This window comes from Volvox carteri (genome assembly GCF_000143455.1).
Source record: "Volvox carteri f. nagariensis unplaced genomic scaffold VOLCAscaffold_52, whole genome shotgun sequence".
Taxonomy (NCBI): domain Eukaryota; kingdom Viridiplantae; phylum Chlorophyta; class Chlorophyceae; order Chlamydomonadales; family Volvocaceae; genus Volvox; species Volvox carteri.
Window position 1 is genome coordinate 580,539 of NW_003307595.1, and position 20,304 is coordinate 600,842.

The 20,304-nt window shown below is 52.7% G+C and overlaps 2 protein-coding genes across 2 annotated transcripts in view; both read left to right on the top strand.

Moving 5' to 3' along the window:
* Nucleotides 1-1,357: 1,357 nt before the first annotated feature.
* On the top strand, nt 1,358-15,410 carry VOLCADRAFT_96454 (uncharacterized protein; the record flags this gene model as incomplete). Its single annotated transcript, XM_002955467.1, has 7 exons — nt 1,358-1,399; nt 1,622-1,768; nt 9,944-11,658; nt 11,963-12,020; nt 14,318-14,400; nt 15,130-15,202; nt 15,363-15,410. 7 exons carry the CDS (start codon nt 1,358-1,360, stop codon nt 15,408-15,410), a joined length of 2,166 nt encoding a protein of 721 aa, XP_002955513.1.
* Nucleotides 15,411-16,967: 1,557 nt separating this feature from the next.
* VOLCADRAFT_96455 (uncharacterized protein) overlaps nt 16,968-20,304 on the top strand; it is a gene marked incomplete at both ends in the record, with an annotated part of 8,857 nt that continues 5,520 nt past the window's right edge. Inside the window, 5 exons of the mRNA XM_002955468.1 lie at nt 16,968-17,006; nt 17,599-17,719; nt 18,051-18,265; nt 19,507-19,719; nt 19,876-20,034. Coding sequence (XP_002955514.1) covers nt 16,968-17,006; nt 17,599-17,719; nt 18,051-18,265; nt 19,507-19,719; nt 19,876-20,034 — 747 coding nt within the window. The remainder of the gene's footprint in view (nt 17,007-17,598; nt 17,720-18,050; nt 18,266-19,506; nt 19,720-19,875; nt 20,035-20,304) is intronic.

A 20,304-nucleotide genomic window follows, 5' to 3' on the forward strand; every position in this document is an offset into this window, starting at 1 on the left:
ACCGCATTGCGCCGCACAGCACTCCCCCGTTAGCGATGCTAGCTAGCTGGCATTGACACCGCCGGCAAGGTGGTTAGTTTCAGAAGCTATTCCAAGATGCAGACGACCACCCCAAAAGCTCTCCAGCCATTGCAACACTCTTGCATACACATGTCACTACACCTATTAAAAGCAAAGCGTCGAACACCAGGAAGTGCACTAAAGGGCCCCGAAGTGCGACCTGAAGTGCGACCTGAAGTGCCCTAAGACGCAGATGGAGATCCGCTCCGCCAAACCTGTGCATGCAAATGCGCTGTTGATGTGACAAAGGTGACAAGCAGTTATAACTTGCGATGCCGTTCTTACTCCTTCCATGGGTAGCATTTTCCACGATAGGTACGCCAGGTCACTTCTGAAAATGACGGAAACCTAGGGGAACCTGTGCGTGTGCGTATGTGCGTATGTGTGCATGTGGGTGTGCGCATGTGCGTATGTGTGGGTGTGCGTATGTGCGTATCTGTGCATGTATGTGTGGATGTGCATATGTGCGTATCTGTGCATGTGTGTGTGTGTGTGTGTGTATGTGCGCATGTGCACATCTGTGCATGTGTGTGTGTGTGTTGTGGCCTATGGTTGGTCAATCTAACCAGTATGGTTATGTAATTAACGAATCCCAGCATATCCCAGTTGGATATCGAACGGACGTTCCAACGTTCGAGGCTGAGATCAACTGACAGGTTGTCGGTTGTGTAAAGTGTGACAGTCGTCAGTCATACAGTCGCGTCGATCGACCTATCCTATCAAGGAAGGTTAAGAGAAGTCCCGCAGGGCTACGGTCACCAGTTACCGATCGTATATAATCCGGTGCGGATGCCTGGTAGGCATGAGTAGTCTAGCGCTGCTATTACTACTGGTGTCGTGGTCACACCCACCTCGCACCTTTACCACCTATTGTGGTCTGTTTTCCGCTGCTACATTTCGTTGTATTCTGGTACGTCTCAACCAGACTCACTACAGATTTGGTATCGAGACCATAGGTCCATGGGACAGCGGCAGTCCCTCATTCCGGGCCGCATTGATAGGGAGTGCGAACATTTCGCACGTCTGACTATCTCTCCCAGTAAGTAACTTCTTACTGCAAGTAAGTTGTTCGATTAGCTGTCCCGGTGAGCAAGATCCTACTGTATTGTAGTGAACGGGACAGGCGGAACAAACGACCCCGGTGGGTCACTCGACGTCGCTATGGCGTCAGGCTCCTCAGGGAACCCAGGTGGGTTCAACCTTGCCAGTTGGCAATGGGGCGCAGGTTGGGGCCCGGCGCAGAATGCTGCCGCACCAGGTGGAGTTAACCTGAATATCCCCTTTCAGCAAGTTGCTGATGCCGCAGCTGCGCCTGCTGCTGCTGCTGCCCCTGCAGCGGGTGAGGCTGGCGCTGCCGCTCCCCCGTTGGCACCCGTTGTGCCCGTGCCCGTCGCACCTGTTGGTCAACCAGTAATCCCTATTGCTGGAGCACCCGCCGCTGGCGCAATGCCAGACCCCGCACAGCCCGTTGCTGTGCCAGCAGCTGTTGCGGTCGCACAGCTCCCGGATGCGCAGATGGCTCCACCTTCCTTTGCTGCTGCTGTGGCGGCACCCGCTCCAGTACACGCTGGACCTGTCCAGGCGCCGCCCGTCGCTGCCCCTATTCAGCCGGCCAACGCGGGTGTGGGCCGTGGTGCTGGAGGCCGTGGCCGGGGTGGTGGACGTGGTGGTGGCCCAGCAGGCCGCATGGCCGGACGCAATGGTCCAGGTGGGGGTCGCGGACAGGGAGGCCGGGGTAATGTTAACCCGGGTCGAGGCCGTGGTGCCCGAGGAGGAGCCGCCGCAGGTCGCGGTGCAGAGGCTGCCGGTCGCGGTGCGGGCCGAATGGTCCAGGGCGAATGGCAACAAGTGATGGGACGGAAGCGTCAGCGGGTGAACCTGGCACTGTCTAACAAGCCAGCGCCTGGTGGGGGGTACCTACCAAAAGCGCAGATTGAACTGGCGATGTCCCTCCACGGTTGCTGGGTGTGCCTGGGTTTGGATCACACCTATCACAACTGTCCTCGTTGGAACGAGGATGCTGGCGCCGGTGGTGCCGGTGGCACTGTTGCCTAGGGAGTTGCCCCTCCGAGGTTCGTTCGGCGCCCGGATGGGAATTGTCTTTGGTCCAAGTATTGGCAGGGTTTGGGACGATCAGTGCACGAAAGCGAAGTTGCTAGTATTGTAACCACTGTGGGCCGAGAGTTCACTTTAGATGCATGTGCATCAGACTGCGGCTTGTCTGCCGTATGTAACGCTTTCTCGTGTACAGCCCGCCCATGCCTTGATACCAACGTTGCCGGACATACAGTCTGGATGGCTCCGAATGCAGCTGACTTGCCTGCGTACGTAACGCAGTATCGTGCCTGTAAGCCGCTGGCTCCACAGTCAACAGCAGCTTGCATACTAGTTCCTAGTGGAACGGAACCATCTTTGTTAAAAGGCATGAAATTGGTACGACGATACCCAGTGGGTACCTCTTTGTTTTACGTACCAGATGTACAAGGAAGCCGCGCGCTTCTTCCTCCTATTACTGAAGTTATGGAGGTATGGTATGATGGTCCAGACAGCACGGAAGAAATCCCTGCCTGTATGGCTTTTGGGAAGGCTGTTCCTCACCTAGCAGTGAAGATTTCAGGGTCTACGTTTATAGCCATGTTGGATTCGGGAGCTACGCATAGCTTCGTTTCCGAGGCGCTGGTGCGTCTTCTTCATCTTCACGTGCTACCCTCAACCTTCACGTACGTACGGTTGGCGGATGGTGGAATGTCCCCCATCGTTGGTCAAACGATGCTGAAGGTGAGAGTGGGACCGGTGCGGTTGGTAGTACCTGCCCTAGTGATGAAGGGGTTGCCAACCTCGGCTGATCTGATCTTAGGTGCGAATATCTTAGAGCAAAGTCGAATGCGAATCGATTTTGACACCAGAGTGGTAACACTCCGGAAGGGTACGCAAGAGTTTCGTCGTACCTATTCGCACGGAAAGGAGGATCCTTCCAAAGATCAGCGCCCAAAACATCACGTTATCATGACAATGCAAGCCAGGGCAGAGTGCTTATCAATTAATCGCACACAGGCGAAAAACATGATGCGAAAGGGAGCGCACGTGTTATTAGTCCGTCCGCGGCTAACTGCTGGCGCAGTAGTACGCGCAGCTGCGACCCGTGGGTCAGGTGGGCCGGACGTACCGACTACCTCAGCCGCTGAAGTAAAAGTGACGGATCCAGAAATCGCCGCCTTGTTGGAGCGATATCAGGATATCTTTGCGGACATAACTGAGCCACCTCCTGAAAGATTGGTGACTCATACCATCCCGCTGGTCGAAGGTGCTCAGCCCGTTGCTCGGCCCCTATATCGACTAACTCCAAATGAATTGGAGGAAGTTAAACGACAAGTTGAAGACTTGTTGCGTAAAGGGATGATACGGCCAAGTAGTTCGCCGTGGGCTGCACCAATCCTTTTCGTTGCTAAAAAGGACGGCACACTACGAATGGTTGTAGACTATCGTGGGCTAAACGCTCAAACGGTAAAGAACCGGTATCCTTCACCACGGATCGATGATCTAGTCGATAGTCTCGGTGGTAGTACAGTGTACTCATCCATCGACCTTCAACAAGGATATAACCAAATTCGTATTCGTAACGAAGATGTTCCGCAAACGGCATTCCGGACACCCCTCGGTCACTATGAGTATGTAGTGTTACCGTTCGGTCTGACCAATGCTCCCGCTACGTTTCAAACAGTTATGAATCGTGTCATGGAACCGTTTATTGGTCGCTTTGTGGTGGTGTACCTGGATGATATCTTGATTCATTCACGAAGTCGTGAAGAGCATTTACGACACTTGGAACAGGTTTTCGAAGTGCTCAGACGGGAACGTCTCCACGCCAAAGCCTCAAAATGTCACTGGGCACAAACAGAGTTAGAGTACCTGGGACATATTATCAGTACGTCAGGTGTACGTCCTGATCCCAAGAAAGTCCGCGTTGTGCGTGACTGGCCGTTACCTAAGGGTGTATTTCCAGTGCGGATTAAGGCCAGGGATTAGCGTTAATCCCTGCGCTAATCCCGGCAGTGGAAATCCCACCGGGATTAAGCAGGATTAGCCGGGGATTAAGAAATTCCTCAGGACACCGTGTTCTCTAATCAGAAGATTAGCGGGAGCTAGCAAGAGATTAGGAAAGAACATAAACTGAACTTGATGCCCATGTATTTACCTGGCAACCTGTGACAAAAAAGTTATTAGGGTGTATTTCCAGTGCGGATTAAGGCCAGGGATTAGCGTTAATCCCTGCGCTAATCCCGGCAGTGGAAATCCCACCGGGATTAAGCAGGATTAGCCGGGGATTAAGAAATTCCTCAGGACACCGTGTTCTCTAATCAGAAGATTAGCGGGAGCTAGCAAGAGATTAGGAAAGAACATAAACTGAACTTGATGCCCATGTATTTACCTGGCAACCTGTGACAAAAAAGTTATTACCTGGCTCGAGCCAGGTAGTAACTTTCCGTATCTGGATTAGCATTCACGGCGCCATGTCTGACGTTAATTTCTAGGTAGTTCCATATATATGATCTCAAATAAGCAATTCCTGTTTTGGGTTGCTCAAAAGGTGATGAAGAGATGAACGGCGAGAAGAGTGCGCTTCCTGTTCATATCTAATACTGATTCAATTCCTAATGCCCAAACTAGTTCAGAACTTAACAATTTTAGCTTCAGAATCACATAGGAAGTATGCATCGCCCTTTGTACGGCCTTAATCCCAGCGCTAATCCCAGGCCTTAAGAATTGCCAGGGATTAGCCGGGGATTAGCCGGGAATAGCGGGACCTTAATCCCTGGCCTTAATCCGCACTGGAAATACACCCTTACCTGGCTCGAGCCAGGTAGTATCTTTCCGTATCTGGATTAGCATTCACGGCGCCATGTCTGACGTTAATTTCTAGGTAGTTCCATATATATGATCTCAAATAAGCAATTCCTGTTTTGGGTTGCTCAAAAGGTGATGAAGAGATGAACGGCGAGAAGAGTGCGCTTCCTGTTCATATCTAATACTGATTCAATTCCTAATGCCCAAACTAGTTCAGAACTTAACAATTTTAGCTTCAGAATCACATAGAAAGTATACATCGCCCTTTGTACGGCCTTAATCCCAGCGCTAATCCCAGGCCTTAAGAATTGCCAGGGATCAGCCGGGGATTAGCCGGGAATAGCGGGACCTTAATCCCTGGCCTTAATCCGCACTGGAAATACACCCTAACTCGATTACAGAGCTGCGTCAGTTCTTGGGGTTGACCAATTATTTTCGTAAATATATTCGGTCATATGCTGCGTTGTCGGCACCCCTAACCGATATGCTTTGTGGTAAAGCAAACATATTGCCCGAGTGGACTCCCTCGGCACGTGAAGCCTTTGAGGTAGTAAAGAAAGCCTTGGCAGACGATGTCTTGCTTCGGTACCCTGATTTGACCAAACCGTTCTCTTTTGAGGTGATTTCGGACGCATCGTTAAGGGGAACAGGTGCTGTACTTCTCCAAGATGGAGCCCCTATTGCGTTCACCAGTAAAACGTTCACGCCAGCCGAGCGGAACTATACAACGGGAGAGCAGGAATTGCTTGGTGTAATCCATGCCCTAAAAGAGTGGCGATGCTACCTCGAAGGACCACATGACGTACGCGTGGCAACGGATCATCACCCGTTATTTTACCTCAAAACGCAACCCACGTTAAATCGAAGGCAAGCACGTTGGCTTGAGTTCCTTAGTCGATTTCATTTATTGTGGGAACATCGTGCTGGGAAACTGAATGTAGCTGATGCTCTCAGTCGACATCCCTCACTGAATGCGATAACCCGAAGGACGAAAGCATGTACGCTTCGAGAACGTATCCTGGCTGGGTATGCTAAGGATCCTTGGTTCGGTCAATCACTAAACGTAGCTACGTAATGAACAAGGCTACTGGCTCAAGGCGATGCCTACGGGACGTCGAAGTATTGTCGTTCCATGTGAGCCCCAACTACGACAAGAACTGATAGATCGCTGTCATGGAGGACCCATGGGTGGACACCCAGGAGTCGCTCGCACCCTTGAGTTAGTACAACGACACCATTGGTGGCCTGGGATAACAGCAGATATCGAGTCTTTCGTACGTTGTTGTGATAAATGTCAACGTAACAAAACCTTGTCAGGGCGACAACATGGTTTGTTGCAACCGTTGCCAATACCAGACATGCCGTGGGACAGTGTCTCAATGGATTTTGTGGTTGGTTTGCCGCGTACGCAACGACAACACGACGCCATTTTTGTTGTGGTGGATCGTCTCACCAAGATGGCTCATTTTGTACCAACCAATACGCATGTCACAGCCGAGAAAACTGCGGAGTTGTTCCTTGCAAACGTTGTTCGATTGCATGGATTGCCCAAAACAACAGTCTCTGATAGAGGACCGCAGTTTGCTGGAATGTTCTGGCAACATATGGCTCGTATGATCGATCTTCGTTCAGATCTGTCTACAGCATTCCATCCACAGACCGATGGTCAAACAGAGCGCATGAACCGTGTGCTGGCCGACATGTTACGAAATTACTGTGATGGATCTCCATCCACGTGGGATAAAGTTTTATCCTTGGCGGAATTTGCTGTTAACAATTCGGTAAACCGGTCTACTGGTCAAACACCCTTCTTTCTAAATTACGGTTATCATCCTGCAACACCTACTGTACGAGAGTTAGATGTTACTGTACCAACAGCTAAGGCATTTGTGCAAACAATGGATCAACGCCTAGCTGATGCTAAACGATGTTTATTGGCGGCTCAAAGTCGTACTGAGCAACACTACAACGCCAAGAAAAGGGATGTTTTGTTTGAGCCAAGACAACTTGTTTTATTAAGTACTAAAAACTTGCGTTTGCGAGGTAAGGGCATTCGTAAACTCACGCCTCGTTGGTGTGGCCCGTTCGAGGTCGAACAAATGGTAGGAAATGTCGCTGTGAAGCTGAAGCTTCCAAGCAACTTGAAGATACATAATGTATTTCATGTATCGCTTGTTAAGCCCTACCGTACCGATGGTACTTTTCAACCGTTGCCTGTTGAGCAATTACCGGAGGAGTTCTCTGAGGATACTACTTATCCGATAGACCGAGTATTGGACTATCGCCGCCGGAAGGTGGGACGTAAGTACGTCGATGAATATCTGGTTAAGTGGAAAGGTTTCGAGTCGGAACATAACAGTTGGGAACCAGCTGACCACTTTACACCGGATATGGCTGCTGAGTTGCAGTTCATTAAGTCCCGTAGTCGTGAGGACACGACTCCTAAAAGGAGGGGATAAATGTTGTGGCCTATGGTTGGTCAATCTAACCAGTATGGTTATGTAATTAACGAATCCCAGCATATCCCAGTTGGATATCGAACGGACGTTCCAACGTTCGAGGCTGAGATCAACTGACAGGTTGTCGGTTGTGTAAAGTGTGACAGTCGTCAGTCATACAGTCGCGTCGATCGACCTATCCTATCAAGGAAGGTTAAGAGAAGTCCCGCAGGGCTACGGTCGCCAGTTACCGATCGTATATAATCCGGTGCGGATGCCTGGTAGGCATGAGTAGTCTAGCGCTGCTATTACTACTGGTGTCGTGGTCACACCCACCTCGCACCTTTACCACCTATTGTGGTCTGTTTTCCGCTGCTACATTTCGTTGTATTCTGGTACGTCTCAACCAGACTCACTACAGTGTGGATGCGTGTTCACTAGACCGTTTAAAGTTGCATTAGCCTCCAGAGGTGTAACCTGGGGGCCCATACGAGCCCTGAGGGGGGGCAAAGGCCAGTTGAAGCCTGCGAAGATGTAAGACTACCTGATGCTTCTGCTGGTCTGTGCTTCTGCTCCCTGATAGTGTGGCCCCCTTGACCGTTCATCTGTATCACCCAGCATGTCAGCCAGTCGTTTGAAATTGACGAGGTGTTATGAGGGCAGCTATATCTAGTAGATATATTATCTACACATCCTAGTAATAGGCGGCAGATGTACGTGCATGACCCGCGTATTCGCCCCTCACGCGCGTGCCAAACCTTGCGTGTCAACATTTTCCCTGCCAAGGCCTTCCTGTATTTCAATTTTTCAAAGGAATTCCGTGTATAATTTCTGCAAAATGTATTATTTAGGGCAGCGGAATCTACCCCAGCTCGCCAGTCTGCTTGTGATAGATGCGACGGAGTACAGCGATAGGAACCCCTCAGACGGGTTCTGTCCGACATTTGTGCAACTGTTATCATATGGCGACTCGATTGCTTCCGCTCTTTCGTTACAGGCGTTCTGCCATGCATTCAGTAGAGCGTAGATCTTCAGCTTTTGTAGCTGCTAGTTTGTTCTACAGTGTAAGTGCCCTTGGCAGCCCCCCGGGGTCTCCGCTCTCTGTTTTCGCTCATTCATGACACGGTCGGTATCGGCCAGCTTAGGCAGAGCCACGAGAGTACAGGTCAAGGGAGACAGGAGCACAAAACTCTTGTTGATTGCTCGAAAGGGAAGCAAGGACAAGCGAGCAGCAGCTACGGCAATCTTCGCATCTCGCAGCAGTATGCAGTCTACTGCCCACGAGGCCGTTGGGCCCCGGCGCCTATCGCCACATCTTGGCCTCCTTACAATACTACGGTGACATGCGTCAACAGACACTGTTATTTGGTGCTTAAATTTAATTTGCATTCTTATGAATCTGGAAACGGCTGCGATGGAATGAAAATGACTGCGACTGAATGAGAAGAAATGGCAGCAAACAATAAAAGCGATGAAATCTGAATGCTGCTTCGTAGGTGTGTAAGGATGAACTTGAAGAAAATTCCTGTAAGGATGAACTTGACGAAACGACCAATCCAGGAAAGTTTCAGTTTTAGTTGGCGCTCGTACTAATGAGTTACGGCAAGAGGTAGGCTAGTAACTGAATAACGTGATGGAAATCAGATATCGTTTGTATGCATCCAGGCGCGACTGGCACCTGCCTCGTTGTCCGAACATATCATAGAACGAGTTGTGGTGTTCCAAATGAACTATTGGGGGGCCACAGTGATACCTTGCTGGCCTATAGCATCAAACAGTATATGTGCTGCATCTGATGAAATGTGAATCGCGCAAATAGGTTCGAAATCCAGCGACCACCCAGAAGGGGTGAGGCTCGCAAGGACAGACCTTTGACTCTCAATAAAGCTATGGCAGAAGCAGCACAGTCGTTCTTGCTGGTACAATATATTAACGACAGCGATGCTTTGGTCGGTAACGATGTCCCATGCGCTTGGGCAGCGTAATCTCTCAGCCTTCTTTACGGATTTTACACTCCTGCCTGCTGATGTAGGTTGCTGAAGCTTTGCAGCAGCATGAATCGGATAACAGAGTGTCAGACGCCCTTGATGCCGCCGAGCGCACCAGGCGCCCACATCAACGGGTCTACAAAAATGAATCGCGCTCAACAACGTGGCACGCCCTTGAAAATAAGTCAAACCTTTTCACAAGAACCAATAGCCATGGGTGGCCAGCGGAGGTACGAGCAGGGTGCCAGCGAGCCATGTCCATGCGGCATAACAAAATCACGTGGTACATGACACGCGGGCCGCATCACAGACTATGTTTGGTTTCACCATCTATAGGTTTACATACAATATTACATGCGCCGCGAAAAGGGCGCTTTGCAAATTGTTCTTGCTCTGGTCAAAACTGGTCCATCCAGCACATCGGCGCGTATGCAGCAAGACGTCCCTCTCGCATTGTCGTGCTATCACTAGCAGCATCCAGCATAACCCACTCAGGGCCATGTCTAAATCTTGGTGCGCCTGCCGCGCCCCGCCCGCTTTTGCATCCCTCCACCCCGGCATGCACCATCCAACTGAAATCCGTAAGGCCCGTCCGTCCTCTGTCCCGTACAGGACTCCGGCCCCATTATGCGCCGGGCTTCCTGGGTGGAGGCGCCACCGCCAGTGTACGACACCGCGGCCACTGGCTTTGGCCTGCCGCGGACGCCGCTGCGCGTCTTGTCCATTGGGCATGGCCAAGCACGAAAGCCAACGCCCGTACAACACCCGCAGCAGCAGCAGCAACAACAACAACAACAACAACAACAACATTATCCATTGCAAGAGCATCCGATGCACTTGCGCGCGCGGCAGCCGCCACAGCAGCAGCTGGAGCATGATGCAAGGCAGCCAGGTGGCGCGATGGCAACAGCGCCGGTGGCGCAGCTGCCAGCGGATTCTGGGACCACCAACGAGTCACCTTGGCCACAGGCGCACGCACCGTCGCGAGCCATGATGCGCAATGCCTTGGATGCCACATTAGGCAACGGCCGTCGGGATGCAAGTCGTACGGCATTACGGCTACAGCCACAGTCCAGCGCAGCCGCCGCCGCTGGCGAGACGTCGCAGCTACAGCACCTAGACGGGGAAGGCAATGGCATCGATTCTCCAAGACCTCTATCGGACGCTACTGCCGTCATCATGGTGTACGGCCGAGGTCAACCATGTGACGACACAGCCGCCGCGTCGAGAGGACCTGCTGGCGGCGCTGATGGGAGCGAGTTGGATGTGGCTGGTGGTTGGCTTGAGGTGCCGTACAGGAGCAGCGGTAACACGGTTTGCAGTGAATGCTTTCCCCTCCAGCCGTCAGAACCTACCGCCACTGCTGTAGCTACAGCTGGTGCGTTAACGCCTGTGGCGGCGGCGGCGGGCTTGCCAGCTACTGCAGCTGTAGCAGGCCTGGCGACAGATGACAGCCTTGAAACCGAGGCCGCTGCCGCCGCCGCCGAAATTGCGAATCTCGCAGGCCACGTCGGCGCTGGGTTCAGCCGTACAGTTGACTTGCCGCGGTCGCACAGTATGGCCAAGAATCGCGCCGAAGCTGAGGCCGACGCGGGCAGCGGTGTCAGCGGCGCCGGACTGGAAACCGTGTCGTACCGTTGCCCTCGCTCCACGTCAGCACTTCGACGACGGCGGCCGTCGGGGCGTGCGGGCTTGCTGCTGCCTGGGCAAGTTGCGGACGGAGATGGGGGGACGGCGGCGGCGGCTGCTGCTGCCGCCGCCGTCACCGCTGCTGACCGCGCATTGGAAGACGAGACCGATTTTTTCATGAACAGCAGAAGTGGCGGCGTTGGCATTACTGCGAGAGCCATCTCCAAGGAGCTAGACTGGTGGATAATGTCATCCCAAGATTATATCAACGAACTGAATGACGCGCCGGCGTCACCCGGCCGCGGCGGCGGGGGGGGCGGCGGCGGCGGTGAGGGTTCTGTGGGCTTGCGGCGGCGGCAGCGGCGGCAGCGGCGGCAGCGTCAGGGGTATAGCAGCGGCGGCGGCGGCGGCGGCGCGCCGGAGGCGATTTGGTCCTCCTCAGCCGCCGCCGCGGCAGCGGCGGCGGTTGCCCGTAAAAACAGCAGCATCAGCAGCAGCCGCGGCTCCTCCGGGCTCGATTGGGGGGACGGGATATGGAACCAGCGGCGGCGCCGCCGCGGCGGCGGCTTCGGCAGCTTGTACGCGTGCTTCTGGGAAGTTCGCAATTTCGGTATTCGGGGGTTACTGAAGACTGGCAGCGTATGGGATGGCTTTGACAAATATCTGCCGCTATTTCTCCCTTCGAAAGTCAAAGACAGGTAAGACGAGATAGGGTAGGCGAAGAATTAAATCCTTTCCATGATTTTTAGATAATTTATCCAATTATAGGACTGTCGTACGTCAAGGATTATGACGTGGATACGACGGGAGGGTCGTACCCACATGGTCCATTAGTAGAACGATTGTGTACGGGACCCGAACTGACGTGAGCTGCAGCCTTCTGGTTTCGTTGCGGCGTCGCAAATAAAAAACAGTTATTACCGTTAGGACTGCCTTGAAGCGAAAAGCCCTAAAACCTGACAAAAAACCAAACCCCTGCATACTGTGGATTTTCGCGAACAGTTGGGACGCATTGCTGCTGGCGCTATTGCTCTACACAGCCGCCATGGTTCCGTTGCAGGTTAGTTGGTTAGTTAGTTGCTGCTCGATGGTAAAGGGCTGCTGCTCCGGTTCAGCTGTATGGTGGTGCCGCGAGTACAAGGCGGCAGAAGACTCGCCAACCAACCTACCGATCAGCCGACTCAACAACTAACCGACTAACCGTCCCAGCAGGACCCCCAAATGACATCAGCTTCGTTGCTCGTACTGCGCTTCGTACTGCCCACTATGCCATTTCACGTACTTGCACGTCCTGTGGAGTTTTAAAAACCGCTCATCCTGGTGTGCGGTTTGCTTTCTTAACTTTTGTACGACGGGGGGCCTGTCAATGACCGGACTCGAACCCACTCCGCGTGATGTGCCGCGCCAGGCGGGTTTCAGTGCCGTACGCCACTTTGCGCTGGATATTGCGGAGTGGGCCATACTGGGAGTGTTTTGGGTGGATCTCGTCGTACAGCTTAGGTGAGTACGGAAAGTAACACGTCCTGTTGGTTTCTTAGGCCCATGACCTCCGTTTTGCCGAAGAAGTTCATACACATGCATACACTCATACTAGGGTTTGGCACTACTGGTAAGGCGCGATCATTGCCCCCGGGAGATCCCGGGATCGATACCCATTAGGGTCAAAAGTCCTTTCGATGGTGGAAGGCATTGTGCCCCCAGTTGATGGACGGTGGCGACCTGGGATAAAGTTAATCCGCGAGCCGACCAGGAATGGAGTTGGGCCGCTGTCGACCCGGCAGATTCCGTTGGATGCTGGTGGTGGGTGCGGAACCTGAGCGATCCACTGAGAAGTTGACTAGGGTGACTGGATGAGGGAGCCCCGAAATACCGGGGAAGGCAGGGTTTCGCAGGGTAGCTGCCACGGGCGAAGATACACCCCCCTGTTTCACACATCATACATACTGTGTTTCGGCCCTGGGCCCCCGGCTTTTCAGCCCACAGTGTAATCAACGTCATACATATGTACATGTGCGCACACACGCACACGTACACATACACACATATACACACGCACACGTGCACGCGCACGCACCAACGCATGTTCGCAGGTCCGCCTACATCAGCGAAACAGGCGAGCTCGTTCGCGACACTCGCCGTATTGCCCAACACTACTGCCGTACAATGCTCCCCCTGGATTTGGTTTCTTCCCTTCCCTGGACCGAAGTACTGCGAGTGAGCGGGGGCCGTCAGGGAGAGGAGGGGACAGGGGAGGGGAGGGGATCCTGGAGCGGCTCCGGAGGGGACGTAGGGTTGTGTAAACTTTGACCACCACTGCAGTCAGCTACATGTAAATGGTCGTCCGCAATCCAAAATTATAAAAAACGTTTCTAACAATTTTACCGCTTACAAACGAGCGAACTGTAATTTTGAAAGGAAATCAAGTTTTATTGCCCCAAGTGATTTTAAAAAATGTAAAAGTTCGTACGGGGCAGCGGAGGCTGTCCTGATCTAGAGGGGTGAGAGGTCACGGAAAGGACGGGAAAACCTTTAAAACACTAGAAGACACCCTAAAACCCTAGGAGATGACCTTACTAAAACCCAATACACGAAATGCACCAGGCGAGCACCCGTATACACGGTAGGTTGGGTAGGAGGAGGGGCTTCGAGAGATGGGGTGAGGCACAGGAGTTTTAGGGGAGGGATGCTTCCTTATTATCTTGCCAAATATCTTTTACCCCATCTTCGTGGATTATATTGCAGAACTTAAAAAGAAAAAGATGAAAATTTCGCCTGGTTGAAAGGAAAAGTTCAGTTTAACTCTAAAGAAGTAGAAAAAGCTGTGTACAGAGCATTAATGTTAACGCGCACCTTTTATCCGTTGCGAGAGCTGGATGGGAGGAGTGCCATTCGCCTTTCTTCTGGCGTTGAAAGGCCCTCGTGTGCCGTCCGTACACATGCCGTATTAGTCGGGAGCGCGAGATTAGTCGGGACCCCCGAATTAGAGATGTTAGTCGGGACCCCCGAATTAGAGATGTTAGTCGGGACCCCCGAATTAGTCGGGAGCGCGAGATTATGGCTAGCTGCTGAGATGTGGAGTTGAGGTCACAGTTGATGGACCAGATTCGCACGCTGGATTGGTGGCGATTGCCGAACCCTCCGTCTCTTCGGGTGTTCGGGTGAATGGATGAGGAGGGGTCCCTGAAGGCTGGATCCGCCGCCTTGGACTTACAGTTCGTATGGCGAAGTACAGTGTGGTAGTGGTGGATGGTGCTATAAGGTGATAAATGATCTAGAACTGACAATGTGATAAAGCGGCCCAGAAGCCTCCCACTCTGTAACATTACACATTACACATTACACATGCCGTACATGTAGGCGATGCTGACCGGTGACAAGAACTCCCACGTGGCCTCCTTGTTGACGTTGCTCCGTCTTGTACGGCTGCTCAAACTTGTCAGGTACGACAATCCACCTTTGCTTAATAATCTTTTTGGATCTATATGTGCAATGGCACCTGCCGAGATTTAGGAAAATCTGTACGAGGAAGATCTCACGGGATTTGTCAGGCTTGCGCAAGATCTGAATTTGAAATCCCTGGATTTCCATATAAATCCAAGTACGGAGAACGGAATCCACTTTATACGGATTCATTCCACGACAACGATGCAATCCGAGATGCAATCCGAACCTTGACGTGCCTCCTCCAATCCTCCGTACTGTGTACCACCACCACCCACTGTACACCAACAGGCTGCTTCGCTTTCTTGACCGTTTCCGTTACGCCAACTACCTGCGGCTTGGTCGATTGTTCGTGCTGATGATGCTGGTGGCTCACTGGACGTGTTGTACCTGGCATGGCCTCAGTGAATGGCTGCGAGGTGGGGAATGCCCGTGCGTGTGTATGTGTGCATGTATGTGTGCATGTATGTGTGCATGTATGTGTGCATGTATGTGTGCATGTATGTGTGCATGTATGTGTGCATGTGTGTATGCGTATATGTGTGTATGCGTGTACGTATGTGCATGCATGTGTGCATATGACATTATGGGCGGGAGGGTGGGGGTGAATATGGGGAATGGGGCTTTTTTCAGTGGGTCTGTCTGTCAGTTTATCTGTGACTGCCGACATGCCGACCTACCTGCCTCACCTGCCTGGCTGGCTGCCTGACTGGGTCTGTTGACCCCAGGTTGGCCCTGGCTCTTCGACCAAGTGCGGAAGGCTGGTACAACCACCACCACCAGCATCATTACGGAGTACAGGTGCGTGAGGTGCAGGTGGTGTGGGGAGCATTTAAGGCTTAGGATTAGAGTTTGCATTTTGCACAAACGTACATGAGGTGGAAAGACACCGGGGGTTCGCACGCCCTCGGTCGAGCAGGAGGGGACTGCGGCCCCTCTCGCCCCTCTCCTCCCGCCGTAGCTAGGAGGAGAGTGCTTCCTGGCGGTCATTATTCCCGTTGGGGTCTAAGGTTAGGTGCCCCGGGCCAGCGTCAGGCCCGGATCGATGTGTACATACATACATACATACATACATACATACATACATACATACATACATACATACATACATACATACATACATACATACATACATACATACATACATACATACATACATACATACATACATACATACATACATACATACATACATACATACATACATACATACATACATACATACATACATACATACATACATACATACATACATACATACATACATACATACATACATACATACATACATACATACATACATACACATACCGGTGGTAAGCACGGGTTTCTTGCGCCCCGCCTCGCCCGCTTCCCCGCAACGGAGAATTGGGTAAGACACCGAGCTTTCGGGTTTCCTGTGTCTTAGTGAGCCCTCACTCCAAGAGCTAAATCAGGCCCGGGATGGAGAGGGGCGTCTTGTTTCGTGTTTCAGGCGCAGTGCGCAAACTCGCGTGACGGAGCCTTGACTCATGAGAGCGTGAGAGCGTGCGACCCGTCTCCCCCCGCCGGGGGGGAGGAGAGTGGAGCTAGCGGACCTGCGGCTCTTGGCTGCTTAGGAGGGGGCAGAGGCCCCTCTAGCGCCCCTCTCCCGTCCGCGGGAGAGCGCTTAGGCGGTCTTTCCGTCTTGCTGGGCAGCAGCCTCTGGCCAGTGTCAGGCCCGGTCAGATACTTGTAACCTTCACACACATACGCACATAAATACATAAACACATACATGGCCAGCACATGCTAAGGTTTTCATTCCTCGTTTAGCGCATCGTAAGCTAATGCAGTTTCGTTTATGTTGCTGGGCTTTGGAGGCAAACTGAGCACGAAGGGGCAAGTACCACGTCCCCAGGGGGCAGCGGTTTTGCCGCTGTTGTGGTACTAATAGCCAAATCGAGGATGAACAACACGTGTTATTGGAATGCCCAGCCTATAATTGGAACGTATGTGGGCTCACCGCAACTCAGTTACCCCTTTTGGGCGCTATTCTGGGCTGATTGTGCGGTGTTTCCTGTTCTCCGTGGCTTGTAGGCGTATAGATATTGCCCTTTGGCCTTCGGCTCGTATGGGTAGTTTTACAGGTATGGGGTCACGCACCCCCAACCATGTAGCACACACACACACACATAACCACATACACACATACACACATACACACGCATACATACACACATATATATACATATAAATGGACTGTCCATGGGGGGTCCCCGGCTTTTTCGGACGCCCCCCCCATTTTTGCCGAACTTGTAACATGCACGTGTCAACCGCAACAACTAACCGCCAATCACCTGCCAATCTCTGCACAGTCCGCATCGCGACTTGCATATCTTCATACTCATCCCGGCATTCGTCCAACCACCTAGCTACCCAACGAACTCCCCAACTACCGAACCAACTCCATAACCACCTAACTGTTTGCCTGCCTACCTTGCTACTTAATAACGAATTCAGCTTGGCGCTGTACTACTCATTCGTACTGGTGGTGGGCTCCGACAACCTCCACGCAAACAACAATGTCGAGAGAGCCTTCTTTATCATGATGCTCATCATCGGGGCGGTCATTTACGCGCTCATTGTGAGCGGGGTTTTAGGGTGAAAGCGGCGGGGTTTTAGGGTGAAAGCGGCGGGGTTTTAGGGTTTTAGGACCGGTTTTAAGGCCACTTTGGGTTGTGCCTGGGAGTGGTGGTGTAAAGACAGGAGTCTTAAAAATAGGGTAGAGTAATCAATAGGGCACTTTTGGTGTTTGTGTTTAGGAAGAAGGTGGTCAGATTTCTCTAGAAAAAATTGTTGCTTGTTGAGGACATGTGCGCATTGAGGACTAGCTACAAGGTAATAATTGCTGTTATCCTATCATGTATAAGCATAAGGGCATAAACGAGAATTCTGAAAATGTTGGCGTCAATTTATTCTCCACGAATTTGATGTCAAGGCCATGATCGGATATATTTCGTGGGCTATCGAATTACAAGTTACAAGTTCCGCACACACGTGCGGGATATTTCCATAAAATATAAAAGAAGACAACGGCTATTTCAATTCCGTTATCCTACCAACTGCTAACGAACAAAACAACCGCGAACCAAACAAACCGCTACAAATAATCCGCTGCAAGATGCACCCTCTTTCGCGAGCTGCGTCTTTCTTTTTCCTTGCTCATTAACTTGCAGGTAAGCAACATGGCAGTCCTGGCCGCCAATTTGAATGCGCTGTCCAGTCGCTACAAGGTCAAGGCCAGCGTGGTGGCAGACGCGCTCCGCTACATGGCCGCCCCGCAGCAATTTCGGGACCGTGTGGCGGCCTATTACGAATTCCTGGCGCGACACGAACATCCCGGTGTGTGTGTATGTATGTATGTATGTATGTATGTATGTATGTATGTATGTATGTATGTATGTATGTATGTATGTATGTATGTATGTATGTATGTATGTGTGTGCGCCGTTTCAGCATGATTGTGTACACACATAACACACACGTGCACGTGCTTCCTTCGTGCGTGCCTCTTCCCGCGCACGTGTGTGTATGTGTGTCATTTCCCGCCCTTGTCCCCCGCGTTTCCCAGGAATCCCCCCCCACCTCCTCCGCCCTCCGTTTTCACCTCCTCTCTCCCCCCCTTCAGTTGTTTACCTTCCCCCACCGCACCGCACGCCCTTTTTCCCCCACCCCACCCCACCCCCCACACACGACTACACGTTACGCACGCAGACTGACGCCCTGCTTGCCGAATTGCCCCGTGGCTTGCTTGAGGACATCAAGTGGTGTCTGTTCAGCGACCCCTTCCTCCGCCTGCCGCTGTTCGCCGGCTGTGATGAACCCTTCATGGCCGCCCTTCAGGTCCGGGGTTGGGGCTGTTGGGTGGGGCGAGGGGGGGTGGGGCGGGGGGGGTGTAGGGTTTTTAGGGTTATAGGGTTTTAGGCCTGTGAGTGGTTGGGAGCGGTTGGGAGCGGTTGATAATGGTCGCATCAAACTGTCTACTTCACACCCTGCTACCGCCCTTTTACTCCCCTACCTTCTCCGTTTACTCCGACCAACTGTCACCAACTCGACCGTTTTGATGTTGACATTTGTTTCCTTGAATTTTGCATGATACCCAGCCGCTGCCCCCACATACATACATACATATTTACATACATACATACAGGCAGGCGGCTGGCAGAGGTTAAGGCCTGACTTCTGCTCCCAGTCGACCCAGTCGACCCGGGTTCAAATCCGCCTGCCGGCTCCTCGGGTGTTTGAGGAGTGATGAAATGGGAGGTGGCCCCCCATCATATGGACGGTGTAGGACGTGATAATATCAACTTGCGAGCTGACCAGGAACTAAGTTGATGCGCCGTTGATCCGCTAGATTTGGTTGGATGCTGGTGGTGAGTTGCCGAACCCAACGAATACATTCTGAAGTCGGATGGGGTGACGGATTAGGGTGCCCCTCTAGCAGGGGAGAGCAGGGACTGCCCCGGGAAAGGGGGCCGCTGGCGAAGTTAACCACCCTGTAACAACATACATACATACAGGCGCGGCTGAGCCTGGTTGCTGTGACTCCAGGCGAGGAGATATTCCGCTTGGGGGACTCGGGGCACCATATGTATCTGGTCCGAAAGGTGCGTGCTTCCTGTGTGTGTATGTATGTATGTGCGTAACATGCGTGTGTGTATGTGGTTGTGGTTGTGCGTGTGTGCGTATGTGTGTGCGTGCATGTGTGGTATGCGTGTATGTGCGTGTTTTGTTCTCTTTGAATGCGCGGCAGGAGGCTGCGACCTATAGCAGTTGCGGCAGCAGTGGGAGTGCGCCGCCCGTCAGGATTCATCCGCCACCTGCCGCCTGCCTGCCCTACCACCACTACCTGCAATCAGCCGCCAGGACCACTTGGCGCACCTTCCTTGGCGCCCTGTGCGCCAACCACCTGCTACAGCCTACAGCTACTGCTATAGCGACCTGCTACATCTGCAGCTACTGCCCATAGCTATCCGTCTTCTGCGGCGCTACTGCCGCTGCAAACCAAAACACCATATTAATAACCACCAACTGTCCTCCGAAACCGCCTGCTAAAGCCGCCTGCTACTGCGTTGCTACCGCAGGGCGCCGTGCTGCTCCGCTCCCTCCAGGGCGACCTCCATCGCCTGGTGTTGCCTGGAGAGGCCTTCAGCGAGTTGGCGCTGTTGCCTGATCAGGCAGCTAGGAAACAGACTGTCACGGCAGTAGCTGGCCGGGCTACAGACCTGGTGGTTTTGGCGGGAAGGGACCTGGCTGCGGCCTGCAGGGAGCATCCGCAGTCGGGGGCGCTTGTGCAGGTGGGTTTTAGCCTGGGTTTTAGATTGGGTTTTTAATTGGGCTTTATCTAAAACCCACGCAACCCATGTATTGTAACTTCTAGCAGTGGCGTGCAGGTCGAAATGAGCTGTAGGGCGCAAAACACCCTAACGTAGTGCCAAACCTTACTCATGCAGGAACGGTTGATGCAGCTTCTGGAAGACCGAGTTCAAGGCACCGAATGGACTTGGTTCATTGAAAAGGTGTTGGTGCCGTACCAGCTGTACGGAGATTCGTACGAACAGCCGCGTTACTGTGGTAGCGGCAGCGGCGTCGGCGCCGCCAACAGCCGTACGGTCAGCTTTGTGCGCCAGCTTCAAGAGGGTCATCGCCAGAAAGCCATCCTAGCGGAGGGGGATACGGAGGAAGAGGAGGAGGATGCCGTCGCTGTTGCCAGCGGCGGCGGCGCCGCCGCCTCCGCTGGCGGACGCACCATCATCCACCATAGCGAAACCGCACCTGCAGCCGCTGAGCCTGCATTGTCGATCCGGGCCGCAGCTACAGCTCCGTCTAAGAGTATGGCTGTAGCTGGGACTGACACCACTGACGATTCGGCGGCGGCGGCG